Source organism: Pteropus medius, unplaced genomic scaffold, assembly GCF_902729225.1.
Source record: "Pteropus medius unplaced genomic scaffold, Ma_sr-lr_union100, whole genome shotgun sequence".
Taxonomy (NCBI): domain Eukaryota; kingdom Metazoa; phylum Chordata; class Mammalia; order Chiroptera; family Pteropodidae; genus Pteropus; species Pteropus medius.
In genome coordinates, this window is record NW_024343579.1 from 322,952 (window position 1) to 337,795 (window position 14,844).

At 39.1% G+C, this 14,844-nt stretch overlaps 1 protein-coding gene and 2 pseudogenes across 1 annotated transcript in view; 1 reads left to right on the forward strand and 2 right to left on the reverse strand.

Moving 5' to 3' along the window:
* MTM1 (myotubularin 1) overlaps positions 1-14,844 on the reverse strand; it is a 90,746-nt gene that overhangs the window by 11,460 nt on the left and 64,442 nt on the right. Inside the window, exons 8-13 of the mRNA XM_039867590.1 lie at positions 13,292-13,441; positions 10,012-10,200; positions 5,581-5,766; positions 3,220-3,426; positions 2,116-2,208; positions 1,390-1,530 (exon numbers count right to left, since the gene is read on the reverse strand). Of these exons, the coding sequence (XP_039723524.1) occupies positions 1,390-1,530; positions 2,116-2,208; positions 3,220-3,426; positions 5,581-5,766; positions 10,012-10,200; positions 13,292-13,441 (966 nt within the window). The remainder of the gene's footprint in view (positions 1-1,389; positions 1,531-2,115; positions 2,209-3,219; positions 3,427-5,580; positions 5,767-10,011; positions 10,201-13,291; positions 13,442-14,844) is intronic.
* On the reverse strand, positions 4,063-4,178 carry LOC120606397 (uncharacterized; annotated as a pseudogene).
* LOC120606395 (uncharacterized) lies at positions 8,417-8,535 on the forward strand (annotated as a pseudogene).

The window sequence follows — 14,844 nt, forward strand, 5'->3', positions numbered from 1 at the left end:
TTTTTTTTTTTTCCAATTGAGGTAGTAAATTTAAAATTCATCATTTTAAAGTCTACAATTCAGTGGTTTTCAGTACATTCATAATGTTGTGCAATCACCATCTCTATTGAGTTCTAAGGTATTTTTGTCATCACAAATGGTAACCCTGTGCCCATTAAGCAGTCACTGCCCGCTTCTCCCCTCCCTCCAGCCCCGGTCAACCACTGCTCTGCTTTCTGTCTCCATGGTCTTGTTAGTCCGGACTTTTCATATAAACAGAATCATATAATCCACTGTCTTTTGTGTCTGGCTCCTTTAACAAGGTAATGTCATCAAGGTGCATCCATGTTGTAGCGTGTCAGAACTTCGTTCCCTTTTAGGGCTTAATAACATTCCATTGTGTGACTATACCACACTATGTTTGTCTGTTCATCAACTGATGGACACTGGGGTTGTTGCCACCTTATAGCTAATTGTTAGTAGTGCTGCTATGAACATCTATGTAGAAGTTTTTGTTTCAACTCCTATTTTCATTTCTCTTGGGTATATACCTAGGAGTGGAATCGGTAGGTCAGATGCTAGTTCTATATTTCACTTTCTGAGCGACCACCAGACTGTTTTCCACAGTGGCTATCCCACCTCACACCCCCGCCAGCAGTGAATGGGGGCTCCATTTTCTCCCCATCCTCGCCAACAGAGAAAATTCTTTCAAGCTCCTACCTGGAAAATAAGGACCTGGGGCTAGAATGCAGGCAGTCAATAGAGGAAGTGAGCAGGGGTTCTCACAAGCCAGCTGGTCTTTCACCTCACCCCCTGATGACTCTGAGGTCCCCAGGCCAGAGATCCCCTCTGACTCTCTCTCACAAAGAAATCTCTGTCACAGTCTTCAGGTCCAGAGAGGGGTGGAGGGGATCTGGGGAAGCTAACTGCTTATTCTAAACGGACCTTCAGGTTATCTTATCCTTCTTCCTCCATCCTACACACCTGGTACACACTCGCCCCAGAAACTCTGAGTAAAGTGGGCTGGTTTTTGGCTTCTCTGCTGTTGGGTTGAGATTTGGTGTTCTCAAACTGAGTTCCTTACCACTTATCCACTAGCTTTCCAGCTTCCAAAAGTTAGCTGCTGTGTCTCCTTTCTCATTTTCTCTGCTCTTGTGGGTTTATGCTTTTTGAAAAAGTCCCTTTACTGATATTTCTACGGCGTTTGGGGAGGGACACCTTGCATAACTAGTCACTCCTACTCCCTGGGGGCCAAGTCGGTGTCTCAGCCCTGCAGTAAATACCAGACACTCCACAAACCCTGGTTGAAGCGAGAACACACAAGCCTGGGGTAAAAAAAATGAGAAACTGCATTTGCTACCAACTACGCTATCACATTTTTTGTATTTCATGGCAGACTAGACACATTTAACTAAAAAGATTAGCATTTTCACTCACCTGTTTTTCTCGAGCAGACTCACAGTTGTATAAGAAAGTACCAAACCGGCAACTATACAGATGATCCAAAATTGTAATCAAAAATCGTTCATTGAATTCAAAAGCTGTAGGAAACTAGACAAAAACAAGCAAACAAAGCATGAAACCTCGGCTGATCTTTCATAGAACTGAAAAGAGGTGCATAAACTTTGCCATGTTTTGCCTTGAAGGAAGGACAGCAGAGGCTGGAATTTGCACACACCCCATAGCTCATTTGTTGGTGCTCTGCATGGATCTGAGGAGTTTAAATAAGGATCGAGTAAAGGAATAAAGAGAAAAACAAACCAGTTTTCTGGGTTCTCCTGAGTGTATGGCGCATACAGGATAGTTTAATTATTTAAGGTATTGTAAGTTAGCAGCTAGGCCTATATACAAACGCCAGAGTAGGATGGATGGAAAAGACAACTTGGTATTGTCAATTCCATCGCTCCCCCATTTGTAGTTAATACAGTTAAATATCGAATTTTTAAAACTTTATTACGGAAAATCCCAGACATACAAATAGTAGTGATAATACAAAAGGGAACCCCATGTACCCACCACTCAATTCAATAAGAAAGAACCAATGAGCTACATGTGGCCAAACTTACCTCCACCCTATATTATATCAAAATAATTAAATGTTAAGTCGAATGTACTGTTATCCTATATATCCCTTACCTGTTTTGACATTTGCCACACACAATCAATAAACTGGAGAAAAATAGGAGATCGGTCAGCATCAGCGTGGTTTTTATCACCATGACCTATTCTCTGAAATAAATTTATGAAGATGATTTGTTTTAATTTATAGGTACAAAAACGAGAAAGCATATAACCCACAAAATGTGACAATACAACTCAGCGACCTGCTTTCCAAATGCCAAGTCTCTCAGAGAGTATACAGTGTATTTTTCCTTAGCGATACCGAAAATAATATAAGGTTTTGAAACAATCAATATTAAGTATATAAACTTCTATGAAATACCAATACAAACAGGCAAAGCATCATCATATGTGAGTGTGACAACTATTTCATCTGATTGGAATTTTGGCCGAGTCCTGGGCAGCTGCAGGTACACTGGACCGGATTATCCTGTCGAGTGTGTTACCAGTTGCTAAGGGACTGGTCCTAAAGTTTCAAGACTTGAAGCCATACACAAAGGAGTGGTTATTATAATTAAAAGTAAGTTCTTTCTCTCTTAAAAACAAGACAAAAACCTCACCATTTATTCATTTACTAAACAATGATTCTTTTTACTCGAAAATGTTATTTGCAGCACACAGCAGTGTTTCTGAATATTATCTGGGGAGCTTGTGAAAAATGCTTATTTAAAGGGTGTCTGGAAAGAAGACCTGGAAATAGGAGTTTTAATATGTTCTCTCAGTTTCAAAAATGTATATCAGAGAATAATAATGACAAAAGCCTTAACTAAAAGTCTAGCATTTTTATAAAATATATTTGGCTCTAATAGCTAAAATATTAGTTGAAAAAGAACTGCCAGCCTATCTTCCTTCTTTTCTGCAGTTTCAACTTCGACATGTCTATTCAGACTCTTTGTATTACTTTCAAGCGAAATTGTAAATAGTGCAGATGGATAAACATGTCTCCTAAGGAGACTTTCACTAGCCCAAAGCATCACGCATTTTCACATCTGTACAGTGTTTTTTATCACATTCCTTGGATTTTCTTTTTAAAAGTGAAGATATTATTTAACAAGTAGTTTTTAAAACGTAAAAGGCAGTGATCTGACACTTTAATAATTAGCTTTATTGTTTACTTACAGATGCAAATTTATGTCCAAAACTTATCCATTCTTTCTGTACCAATATTTCGAACCCTTCGATGCTCCGATAGAAGCTGTCCAACATCAGCATGGCCAAGGACGTCAGCTGGGCGGTCCTGTCCCATCCGTCACTGCAGTGCACGAGCACCGAGCTCTTCCCTGAAGACACTTTGTCCGCTACTTGAATGGCTCCCGTCAAAACAAGCTGGCAAAGTAACATATGCGAGTCAGTAAGTAGCTAGTTGCAAGGTACTGCTTCGATTTGAAATTATAGTTTTTAATCCTAGAAAGAGTCTCGTTTTAAAATACTATTAATGTCTAGAACAGAAAGATTTCTGAAAATGGAACACCAGGAGCTGCAGGATCTGTTGTTCTTCCTCTACAGAAATTGCATTCGAATGCGACTTGGTATGAAAAACAAAACCAAACACAAAAATCCAAATTGCATCTCAAACTCCTATTCACGTGATTGTCCTAGACTGCTGGGGCTGCCATAACAAAGTTCTACAGACTCGGGGCTTAAACGACAGACTTTTACTGTCTCCCAGCTCTGGAGGACAGAAGTCCAAGATCAAGCTGTTGGCAGGGCCATGCTCCTTCTGAAGGCTGTAGGCAAGAAACTGTCCCAGCCAGTCCCCTAGCTTCTGCTAGTTCCTTGGCTTGCAGCAGCATAATTCCAGTCTTCGGATGGCGTTCTCCCTGTGCATGTGTCTCTGTGTCCAAATTTCTCCTTTTTATAAGGGTACCAGTCTTTTTTTTGTTTAGGCGAGGCAACCCCTTGGTTGACTTCACAGATTGCAAGGACCTTGTCAGCTTACAATCTCTTATTTTTTATTTTTTATGCCTACAGCACCTGGTATTCTGAGGTGGTCTCCCATCCAAATACTAACCAGGCCCGACCCTGCTTATCCAAGATCAGATGAGATCGGGCTTGTTCAGGGTGGCATGGCCGGAGACTTAAGGGCACGAGTCTTAACAGATTAGGGGCCCATGCCATTCCAGTAGGATCTCATCTTAACTCGTTACATCTGCAATGACTCGAATTCCAAATTAGGTCACATTCTATCAGGACTTCAACATATGAATTTGTTTGGGGAGACAGACTACAACCTACAACAGTGATATTAGAAAAACATGGTCCAGTCTAGACCTCAAAGGTGTGATGCAGTGGAAGTCACCTTTTAGTATATACTTGACCCAGTTTCCTCTATTTTAACATCTTATAATAATATGGTATTTTTGTCACAACTAATAAACCAATATTGATACATTATTAAATTAGTAAAACTTACTAACCTATTTTTAATAAAGTCCATACTTTATTTAGATTTTCTCACTTCTTGCCTAATGTCCCTTTTGTAATCCAGGATACTACATTACATTTAGTTGTCATGAGTAATATATTTTTTAATGATGTAGTAATATTTGTAATTGGTGCTTATTCTGAACACATATATTTTTTTCTATTTTTAAATTAATTTCTCTTTCTTTCTTTCTTTATTTTTATGGTGGCATTGGTTAACGAAATCCAATAAGTTTCAGCTGTACAATTCAACAATAAGGCATATATATATATATATTTACACTGTGTTCGCCTTCCATACCTAATTTCTTTCTGTCACCACATATTTGACCCCCTTTATCCTATCTCCCCCCCCCGTCCCTCCTCCCCTCTCCCCTCTGGTAACTACTAGTCTATTGTCCAATGAGTAATATTTTTGCAATTCATTTTTGAGGATGAAAAATTCAGAAAAAAATTAAAGGGAGGCAAAATAAAATTATGAGTCCTACTGAGCTTGAAAATAAAATTTGACTAGAAAACAATCTATCTTAATAATTCACTTATTTAAAGTAGGCTTTTTATTTGTTTACAGAACTAAATGGCGGCTTTTACAAGTGTTAGTCCCCTCAGAAAGCTTCAAGTATTTTGACTTAAAAGAATAGAGGGTTTTGATGCCTTTCAAGATTAAGGACCGAATATAATAAAGACACAAAATATATTATTTAAAATAAGTCAATTTGAGTAGTTTCAATAAAACAATCTCTAGGCCCTTGAGGGTCATACCCAGTGGCGGCTGGATAATGAACTGGCTATTCCTAAATAAACCTGCATGAAAGGCTCAAGTACTTACCACTGACGAGATAGAAAGTGCCATCTCTACAAAGTCTAAAAATATTCTGGAGGTGATGTTGTGTAGTCTTTAATTTAGGTAAACAAATTATAAGGAAATACAAAACTGTCAAATGTAGAACCCTATACTACAAATATTTTGTGTCTCACTGATTTCAATTTTTTAAATTTCGAGATTAAAAAAAGTCCTGTTTCACTAAACAATTTTTTAAAAAAATATATACTTGCCTTGATATGTTCTAACCAATGAGTCGATTCCAAGCTGGACAACCAATGAGATTCTTCCACGTTAGGATAAACAATGTCTTTGACTTTTTTTAAAGATTCCCGCATAACATGAATGTTATGAATGTCTAAGAACAAAAGTTCGGTGTTATGATATGCATCATCACTTTCATATCCTCCTCCTGTTGCCTGAGAAACAAGATACACACACAGTCAGTTGGGTTTTCTATCTCATCTGTAACTTACACAAATATTTGGAAAGTTATTGGTCCTCTAAATCTCAACGTCAAACATTGCAACTCAGATACAATGACTGCTGGAACTTGACTTCCTATCCAACACTAAGCCTCAGCAACACTAGTCTCACTTTGAGCAAGAAAAAGGATGGCAGGCTGGCAATTTCCTGGGGAGGTGTATTTGCGAGAAAGAAATCATTTTCAAAATGTTCTATAATTAGTAGCTGTTCTTCCGGATCTGGAATGGCAAGAGCAGGTTCTGAATGGTCCGCATCCTCCATCAGTTTTGTAACAGCACTTCTCAGGGAGAGGCGCTGGCTTTGTAATAAGCACCCACTAGGGTCAGGACAGGCTAGAGGAAAATGACAGGCTTTGGAGTCAGACAGACCCAGATTGATAGCTCAGCTTCGGCCTCTCTTTGCTGTGTGATCTGGGGAAAGACACTTAACCAATCTGAGCCTCAATGTCCCCTCCTGCAGAATAGAGGATAATACTACCTAAGTCTCACAGGACTCAGAGAAGCCATACTCTACGACAGCTAACACCAGCCACTGTTTAATGAGGCCCTATGATGTCCCAGATACTGAGATTCTTGCTTTACACCATTTCATTTAGCTCTTACAGCAATGCTGCAGGATATGTTTTACCATCCCTATTTTGCATATCAGAAGACATACTAGTTAACTATCCCCAAAGTCACACACATAATCAGTAGACTTTAAGTCATCTGACTTCAACGCCCGAACCTTTTTGAGTGCACCGTGACTGTCCGCTGTGCAAACGCCAAGGGCAGAGCAGTGCGCATGGTGGGCCCTCAAAGAACAAAAGATTTCAAGAGGAGACCAGACAGCCGCCACCTCCCACAGCACCTACAAGGATTAACTGCCAGGGCAGGCATCGGTTCCCCTTGACAGCGTAGTGAACATGCCTATTTTCTATGTAGACAAGAAGAAACGCTACAATTCTGTTTAGGAACCTGGCTGCATTCTCCTTAATGTTTTAAAATGCCACGGAACACGTGGCCCCTGGCTCTTTAAGAAGAAGTTAAATAATTCAGACTTGTGAAGAAAGCAATGTTCCATAAGCTGATATGAAAGGATGCTAATTAACACTGTAAGAACATATGAATGCATGAACTCATCAGAAAAGGTAACTATATCATCAAAGCAACGTTAAATTAACCCCAGAGTACCTGTAGGGAGAGGACGGGGGAATGTGCCTGGAACTTAAGAGCAGACGGGAAGGCACCAGAGAAATGTGTCAGTGCCACATTATGTCCCCATCCTTTTTATTGATAACGATGGAAGGAATATAAACTTATAGCTCAGGATAGAAGGGCCGACACATCCTAGGGTTTTTCCCAGGGTTAGTCACAGAGAAGGTCTCCTGCAGTAGAAATAAGGCTACCACTTGAACATCAAACCTGGAGACCTACGTACAAGCTACAGGCCTTGGTCTCCACCGACTCTAGGTAAGAACATATATTTTATTTAGAAAGAAATATATTTTTAAAGCTTGTTTATAAGTAGAATCAGTAGTAAGGCGACAACAAACAGTCACTTTATTACTTTTAAAAAGTTATTAGCTAATGAATAAATAGTCAAATGGGCCATCTTCTCTTTTGGGTTATCCATGCCTCAACGAATGACACCTGGCAGCTCTGATAGGCGGGCGCCACAGTGACTATCCACCTGGCAGTCACTTTTGCAAACTGCAGGAATAGGGCAAGGGTGGAAAAGTGAGCCCATTTTGCTACATCTGCATGCCTATAATGCAATGACACATGTCACCCTCCCATAGACAGACAACCTGCTTCTTTACACAGGTAGTTTTTATATAGTTACAGTGATTTTCAAAGACATTCTCAATGCTGGAGTTTCTCTCATAAATAACTGAAGATGCTATGTGAAAAAAAAAATAAAAGGGAAAAATTACTCACTGCCAAAATTTCTGACAAAAACAGACGTTAATAAAGTTCCACTTTAATTCATCACAGTGTACTGCCACAAAATTAAAGCAGCTTGATGCTGGATCTTATCCACCTCTGGGTTTTGTTTGTTTGTTTGTTTAATTTAAAAATGGTGTGATGTTGCTTGTTATATCTGGAGCTGTAAATTTCTAAATATCCACAAGGGAGGAACAATTAGATCCAAAAAGAACAGAAGTCAGAAGGGTAAAATCAATTAGTCAAGCGTAGATCGAGTTCTCAAAAGTGCAAATTCTCCATCTCTGGTTAGGTTTGAAGTCCCCTTTTCAGTTTTCTTCTCTTCAACAAAAAAGAACAACTCAGATTGCCTAGTACAACAATATAAAGGTCCAAGGGCCTGTTGCTATGGATATAGATGACTAGGGGAGAGACGCAGCCGAGGGAGGAGGGGAACCTGAGCATGTTTTTTAAAGAATGATTCAGAGATCTTTAAAGCGTAGGTTTTTTTCCCTTAATTCTTGCCTTCCCTTCATTTCTAAGGGAACTAAGAAACACAGGCATATTTCCTGAGTGTTAAAAAGGCATTTAAGGATTCTACTGCTATAACAATGAGCTTAAGAGTTACTATGCTGTATGCATTTTATACATTTTAATATTTTAAAACATTCTTTCCTGCATCTACGGCCAGGCCACCTTGAACAAGCTTGATCCCGTCTGATTTCGGAAGCTAAGTAGGGTTGGACCTGGTTAGTACTTGGATGGGAGACCACCTAGGAAGACCAGGTGCTGTAAAGCATAAAAAAAAAAAAAAAAAAGGAGATTATAAACTGACAAGGTCCTTGCAATCTGTGCAATCTGTGAGGTCAACCAAGGGTTGTCTCACCTAAATAAAATAAAATATTCTTTCTTAATACCTCATCCTAATACCTAATACCTCATCATAATTTCAGGCTGAATTATACATGGAATCACTGCAAACATTACATTTTATACCTATATTCAAGTCTGAATTCTACAGGAAGGATACCAGGAAAAGAAATATTAAAGGTCAAGGATAATCCAAGAAGACGTTCATATTTAGATTTAATTTCCTAAATGTTTTACTCGTAATTCCTCGTTTACTTATTCATTTTACTTCCTGCTTGCTTTACATTTAATTTCAAGATCATGTTCATTTCCTAAACACAAAGCACCTGTAGTAACAAACAGCTGGTCCAAGAGCACCCAAGAGACAGAGAGGCCACCCCCAGGAATCAGTGTACAAGATGCACAAGTGTGTGAGTGGAGCCCCCCCCATGCACGCCGTCTCAACACACGCATGTGCAGACAGACGCCGCAGGCCCCACTTAGGAAGCTGCAGCATCTGTCTGAGCCGCTCAAGGACTTGTTTTGCTTTCAGGTTCTTGCCTTCTGCTCTGAATAATTGAAGAGGCCAGATAAATGACCTCGGGATAAGCAAAGTATTCAAGATGATGAAATTGAAGTCTGCAGCTGATGAGAAACAAGAAATCTAAAAGGTGGAATGTGGATGAGCAACTCAGGGCAGGCCCACCGTGAGCACTTGTGATGGAAGAAGGAAAAGAAAATAGAACGAAGTCGAATGTAAACAGCACAGCACAACCTGGGGCCATATAGCTGGGGCAAACAGCCTCACACCTTGCAGCAGCATCCAAAGGGCTCCTGAAGGCAACACCATATAGTCACTGATATTCACAGTCATGACTTCGGTCACCTTCGGGGACACTCGACATTCTCTGCTTAAGAAGTCCAAGAGGACGATTGAGACAGATTTCTTTAAAAATAATAACGCTGTGTGTGTATGAGTATAAAATTCACACACGTAGATCTCATTTCTTGAATGATCTTATGTAAACGAGAATCCACATGGAGGAGTCTAGTGAAGGGAGTGTTCTGATAAAGCTAAAAATTGAGGATTTTCATAATGATAGCTTCCCACGACTTCTCACAGATGCCTCAACAGTGCAGACATTGAGAGTGACCATCAACGGCCTAAAGAACTCCAAAGAGATACTTACTTTTGCCTAAGACTCTGGCCAAAACCCAAGTTCATTACAGTTCTAGACTTGCCTAATTTACCTAAAGATAATATTTTCATTTGATTTTAATATAATCTTTTAAGCTATGCTTTACTATTAATGCCACTTTCTTCCTCAGTGAACTAGTTTTCTTACTTAAGCTAAGTTTACCAATTAATTTAAGCCTGCATGTTGACATGGCATGGGACGTTTCTATCACATTAACTATACTCACCTTGTTGGCCACTGCATTTACATTGGGTCTTGCATCATAGATTGTGAGTTTAGAAATTTGTTTATTAGTCTCCCTGATGACGTCGAGATATTTCTCGTCGTCTTTATTTCGTTTACCACTCATACCGACGAGAGGCTGACTGCAACGCACAATGACTGTCTTGTTTTCTGGATGAATCCATGACAGCACCTGTAGTTAGTTCAGAAATTTTAAGCTATCAAAAAAAACAAATCTGAAAACAATTAAAACTATTAAAAAAAAATAAAACACTAACAATCATGATGAAGCGAATCTGCTTTTGCCGAAAGGAATATTTATTCACCTATGATATCACTGTGTGCTCAGAAACACACATTTAACAAAGATGGCTATTCAGAGACAGTGAGAATAGAATAACCGATCGCTTTACTAGTCTTTTCTTAATTAGCACCACATCTAATAGAAGTTAAATGCTTACCTAAAAAATCATATATCACTTAAAGGAAACAGAAAGCTTCTGATATTATTTCAGTTCTGTAGCTTGCACTGGATTTACCATCACAGAGAAACAGCTTTAGTAAAAAGTGAGAAGTAAAAGAAATCGCCTCTGATACAACGTGTTTCTATAATACCGACTCACATGTGCAGGTGGTTTCCCTAACAGTCCCAATTATAGAGTCTGAGATGGGGGGAGACAACCCAAGGGACGCAGAAAAGATGTTAGGACAGCCCAAAAAGCTGCCAGAGTCTCCGCAATGGAGCGAGGATACCCAGTCCCCACGAAGCCCTTTGAGCCTTTCCTCACATGCAATCTTCTCTAATTTTATATACACACCTGGCATATTTGATAACTGGTTTGTCAGCTCACAGCACACGAGAAACAAGACCTGTAAAAGGTCGCTAATAATGTAATACATCACCAAAAGCTATGGAACTGTCCCCTTTAAACAGGTGAACTGCTTGACATACATCTCAATAAAGCTGTTTATAAAAAGGGAGCCCTTTCTTCCACCCCTCTTCTCTCTGCTTGGGAGATTTAAGACTGGAATCTCCATGCCCTGTTAAGAAATGCTACTCTTATGAGTTGTTTCACCTCTCTTTCTTTTTCCTTTGGGATCTTGGCTACCTTTATGAAGGATGCTTGCTATATGACTGACCAGGTACAAATAATACTAAGTTTACAATATCAACTACTATAAGTGCTTTTTTAAGTATATGGTACAATATTAGGTTAATTTTCTTATTAAAGTTAATATCTAGAAGCCATAAATAATTAAGGGTGTACACAAATAATTAGCCCCCAAAAGATGTTTATCACAGCACTATTTAGAATAGCAAAAGATTAAAAAGAACCTAGATGTCTCACAATAGAAAACTAATTACATATATTATAGTACATCTGCACACTGGCCTATGAGCAGATATTTAACAGAGTAAAAAGTTATTTCCAAGGTAATGCTAGGTAGAAAGAGCGGATTGAGATGCAAATTATAGAATAATTTCATCTTTTTCTAATAAAAATATGTATGCATCGAAGGAAGTCTCGAAGGACATATATCAATATTGACTGTACTTCTCCCAAGGCATGGACTCCAAAATAAATATGTATTGCTTATATGTTAAAGACTTCCATAACATTAAGACGAATCTGTTTGAGAACAAAGAAATATGCAACCATTAATGCGAATATTAATGTGTGTGGATTATTTCATTATTCAGTGATATTTTATAAGTTTGTTTCTCAGACACGAAGTAAGATTGCTTTCTCATCAATTCTTTTCGTATTTTTCTATGGGCTTTTGAAAAACTAAATATCAAATATTAATGATTTCACATTAAAAGCAAATACATTTTCTGGGTTATAGTCCAAAGTCAGGTGGTCAGAAAGTATATTGGAAAGAGCACATTATCTACTGTTAGATATTATTAAGCGTGGTAATCTATAAAGATATAGGGGTGATGGACAGCTTAGCCTCCATTTTGTTAGGAAAAATAAATGCAAAGTGGTGACCATCACAAAGGAAGAAGGATCAATAAAAGAGCTAAAGAAGTAAAAAGTTAAGCATTCTATTTGCTCAGAATAGTGGGCAGTGCCGGGTCAAAACGGCAACCTGAGCACAGTGGACTGGGCACAGTTGTTTCATTTCCTCTCCTGCCCAAATCCCATGAAATACACGCACACACATCCCTTTGACACCACAGATGTTCAATAAACATGAATGGAATAAAGGAGTGAACAAAATCGATCCACGGTACCCTAGTTCAGTTCTCCTGTGGGCAAGGCACGTATTGGCAAGACAGCTGGCTAGGGCAGAATGGAGTCTGAGGCTATGGCACAGGAAAGTATGTCCAAGTAGAGCACAAGGGAAGTGAATCTGTAACTAGCTTCATTAGCGCTGTGTTCTAACAAAATGAACTAAAGAACATACTTTCAAGTACAATATGTCTCATGAAAATATAAACAGACACTCATAATTAGAGAAGTGAATTTTAAGTTACAATTATGTCGACAGTATAACAAAAGTTTCACACGAATATCCTTTTAAGGACAGAAATATCTAGACTTGGAAGTTAAAGGCAAGGTAACATTAAATCTTAATTTCTTCATGCCTTGTTTTTAAAGCAAAACAAAACGAAGTACTTATTATGACTCGCCCTGAAAATTAACAAAGGGGAAAAAAAGTTCTCTAAACTTTTAGTTAATAAAATTTATGTACACCGAGTAGAGGGCATGACTTGTACATAAATATTTAAGACACAAAGAAAACTTTGTGAAGTAGGTCCAATGATACCATAAGCATACTGTCTGAAATAATCTGTGCTGGACTCCAGGATGCTAACGGTATTAAGGCAGCTTGCAAATAGGACGAGGATAAGCTAATCCTAATAAAGGTAAGTCTATGTGAAAGCCTGCACTTACACAGTCTATGACATGAGACGGTACCTTATGTCCAGCATGACTCAGCTGACGTTCGTGCTACAAAGACGAAAACCACAAAGGCCCTGTCCTACCTCCTTTCCTTCCATCTGGCACTTGGTTTACATGGACCCTCTCATATAAGAATGACTTGTGTTCATTCTCCATCCTTGATTGTGAGCTCTTGGAAGGCAAGTGCTGTCTTTCTCGCTTTCCCATTTGGCCTGGTGCTTTGCGCTCAGAAGGCACTTGATAATTATTTGTTGGATTGAAATCCAAGAGCGTTTCTCTAAACTACTTGACTCCCGTTCTTATGGAATAAAAGGTACTCTTCGAGAATAAAACAAAAAACAAAAAACATAAAACATTAATGGTAGTACTCACTGGAATTCGATTTCGGGATCTGAAAGTTGCAACTCTCTTGAGATCTTCATCTGTGGCACGAAATGGAACCACCAAGAGAGGAGGGTACGTGTCACACAGTTCATAGCACTTATTAATAAAAGTTATTCTCCAGTGGTGATTGGGCAAGCCCTGTGGGGAAAAAGGAAGTCCAAGTCAGTACTGTATGACCTCATCCGTGCATCTGGCCTTGGATCTCCGTTCTTCTTTCTAGCAGAATTTGCACATGCCTTCTGCCCACAGTGCAGTGATGGTCTACCAATTTATAACGAGGGAGTCAAATCAATAATCCAGACGACATAAGAACACAAGACACAACACTGGTGGTTTCCATATAACTCTAAACTAACACTGGTAAATACAGATGCCCTTGAATTTGAGATCTTCCTTTATTTCATGTCAAACTATTCTTTACTACTGGTACAACAAAGAGAAACCCAAGTTTATCCCCCATCCGTGCACCCGCCCACCCTAGAGAAAAGTACATCGTGTGATCTTAACGTGTGTCTAATTGAGGGTAGAAAAGAGATCAGGTAACTCCCTATCCCTACTCAAAACCAGAGTGAATGCTTCAGTCTGCTCCAAGGTAGAAAGAGGCTTAGTGTATGGAGAAAGTCACAGAGGGGAAGTGAAAGAAAACCCCTCTGGGGAGGCTCATTTCGCCACCTCCTAAGAGTTTTTCCAAATTGTTTGGGACTGATGACCGTGCAATAGGTTATGTGAGAAATACAGTCACGTGCAGTCAAAGTAGACTGCTAATGTGACAGGGAGACATGGAAGACACCTCCCACCCTATCATCTACTGCCAAAATTGTATCTAGTGTGGACAACAGCCAGAGGTGGTGGAATATTCTCTCCCCATATTCACAAATACACAAATACACACACGAAAGTGAGCTATGTGGGTGCTTGCTTTGGGGACAGACATTGTACCTTTTCTTTAGTTCTGGCCCTATAGACCACGGACCAAACAGATGAGTCTGATGCTGAGTCCAATTAGAGAGTTTTAAGTCCCATCAGAAAGTTATAAGAAAAAAAGATGGAATATAATGGCAGTCTAGAACAAAGTACCTTCAACCATTCACATACGCATGCAATCTTAAAAACAGGAACTGTTTTGTTTCAAGCTAGAAGCTTTGACCTAAAAATAAGTCTTAATGTTGTCAACAGCACTCTAAAATACAAATATTTTAATACATAATGCTGCAGAGATCTCCAAAACATGTAATATGTTTGAATGGTCCTTCATCTGCCTCGATGACTGACCCAAAACAAAAGTCATTAAAATGACAGATATATAAAGCCTTTGAAAACAGCAGTCTAAAGCTGAGTTCTAGAAACAATAGGACATACTACCTTATACATAGTGCTCTAGAGATAAACTCCCCCCCGCCCCAGATTCCTGAGCATCAAATCTGCTTATGAATGAACACACCACCGATCAAGACTAAAACCAGAAATCAACCCAGGTGCTTAGTAGTGGAGGTGGTGACCAGAAGGTTCTTCTTGAGTCTAGAGTTCCATGATTTTACTTT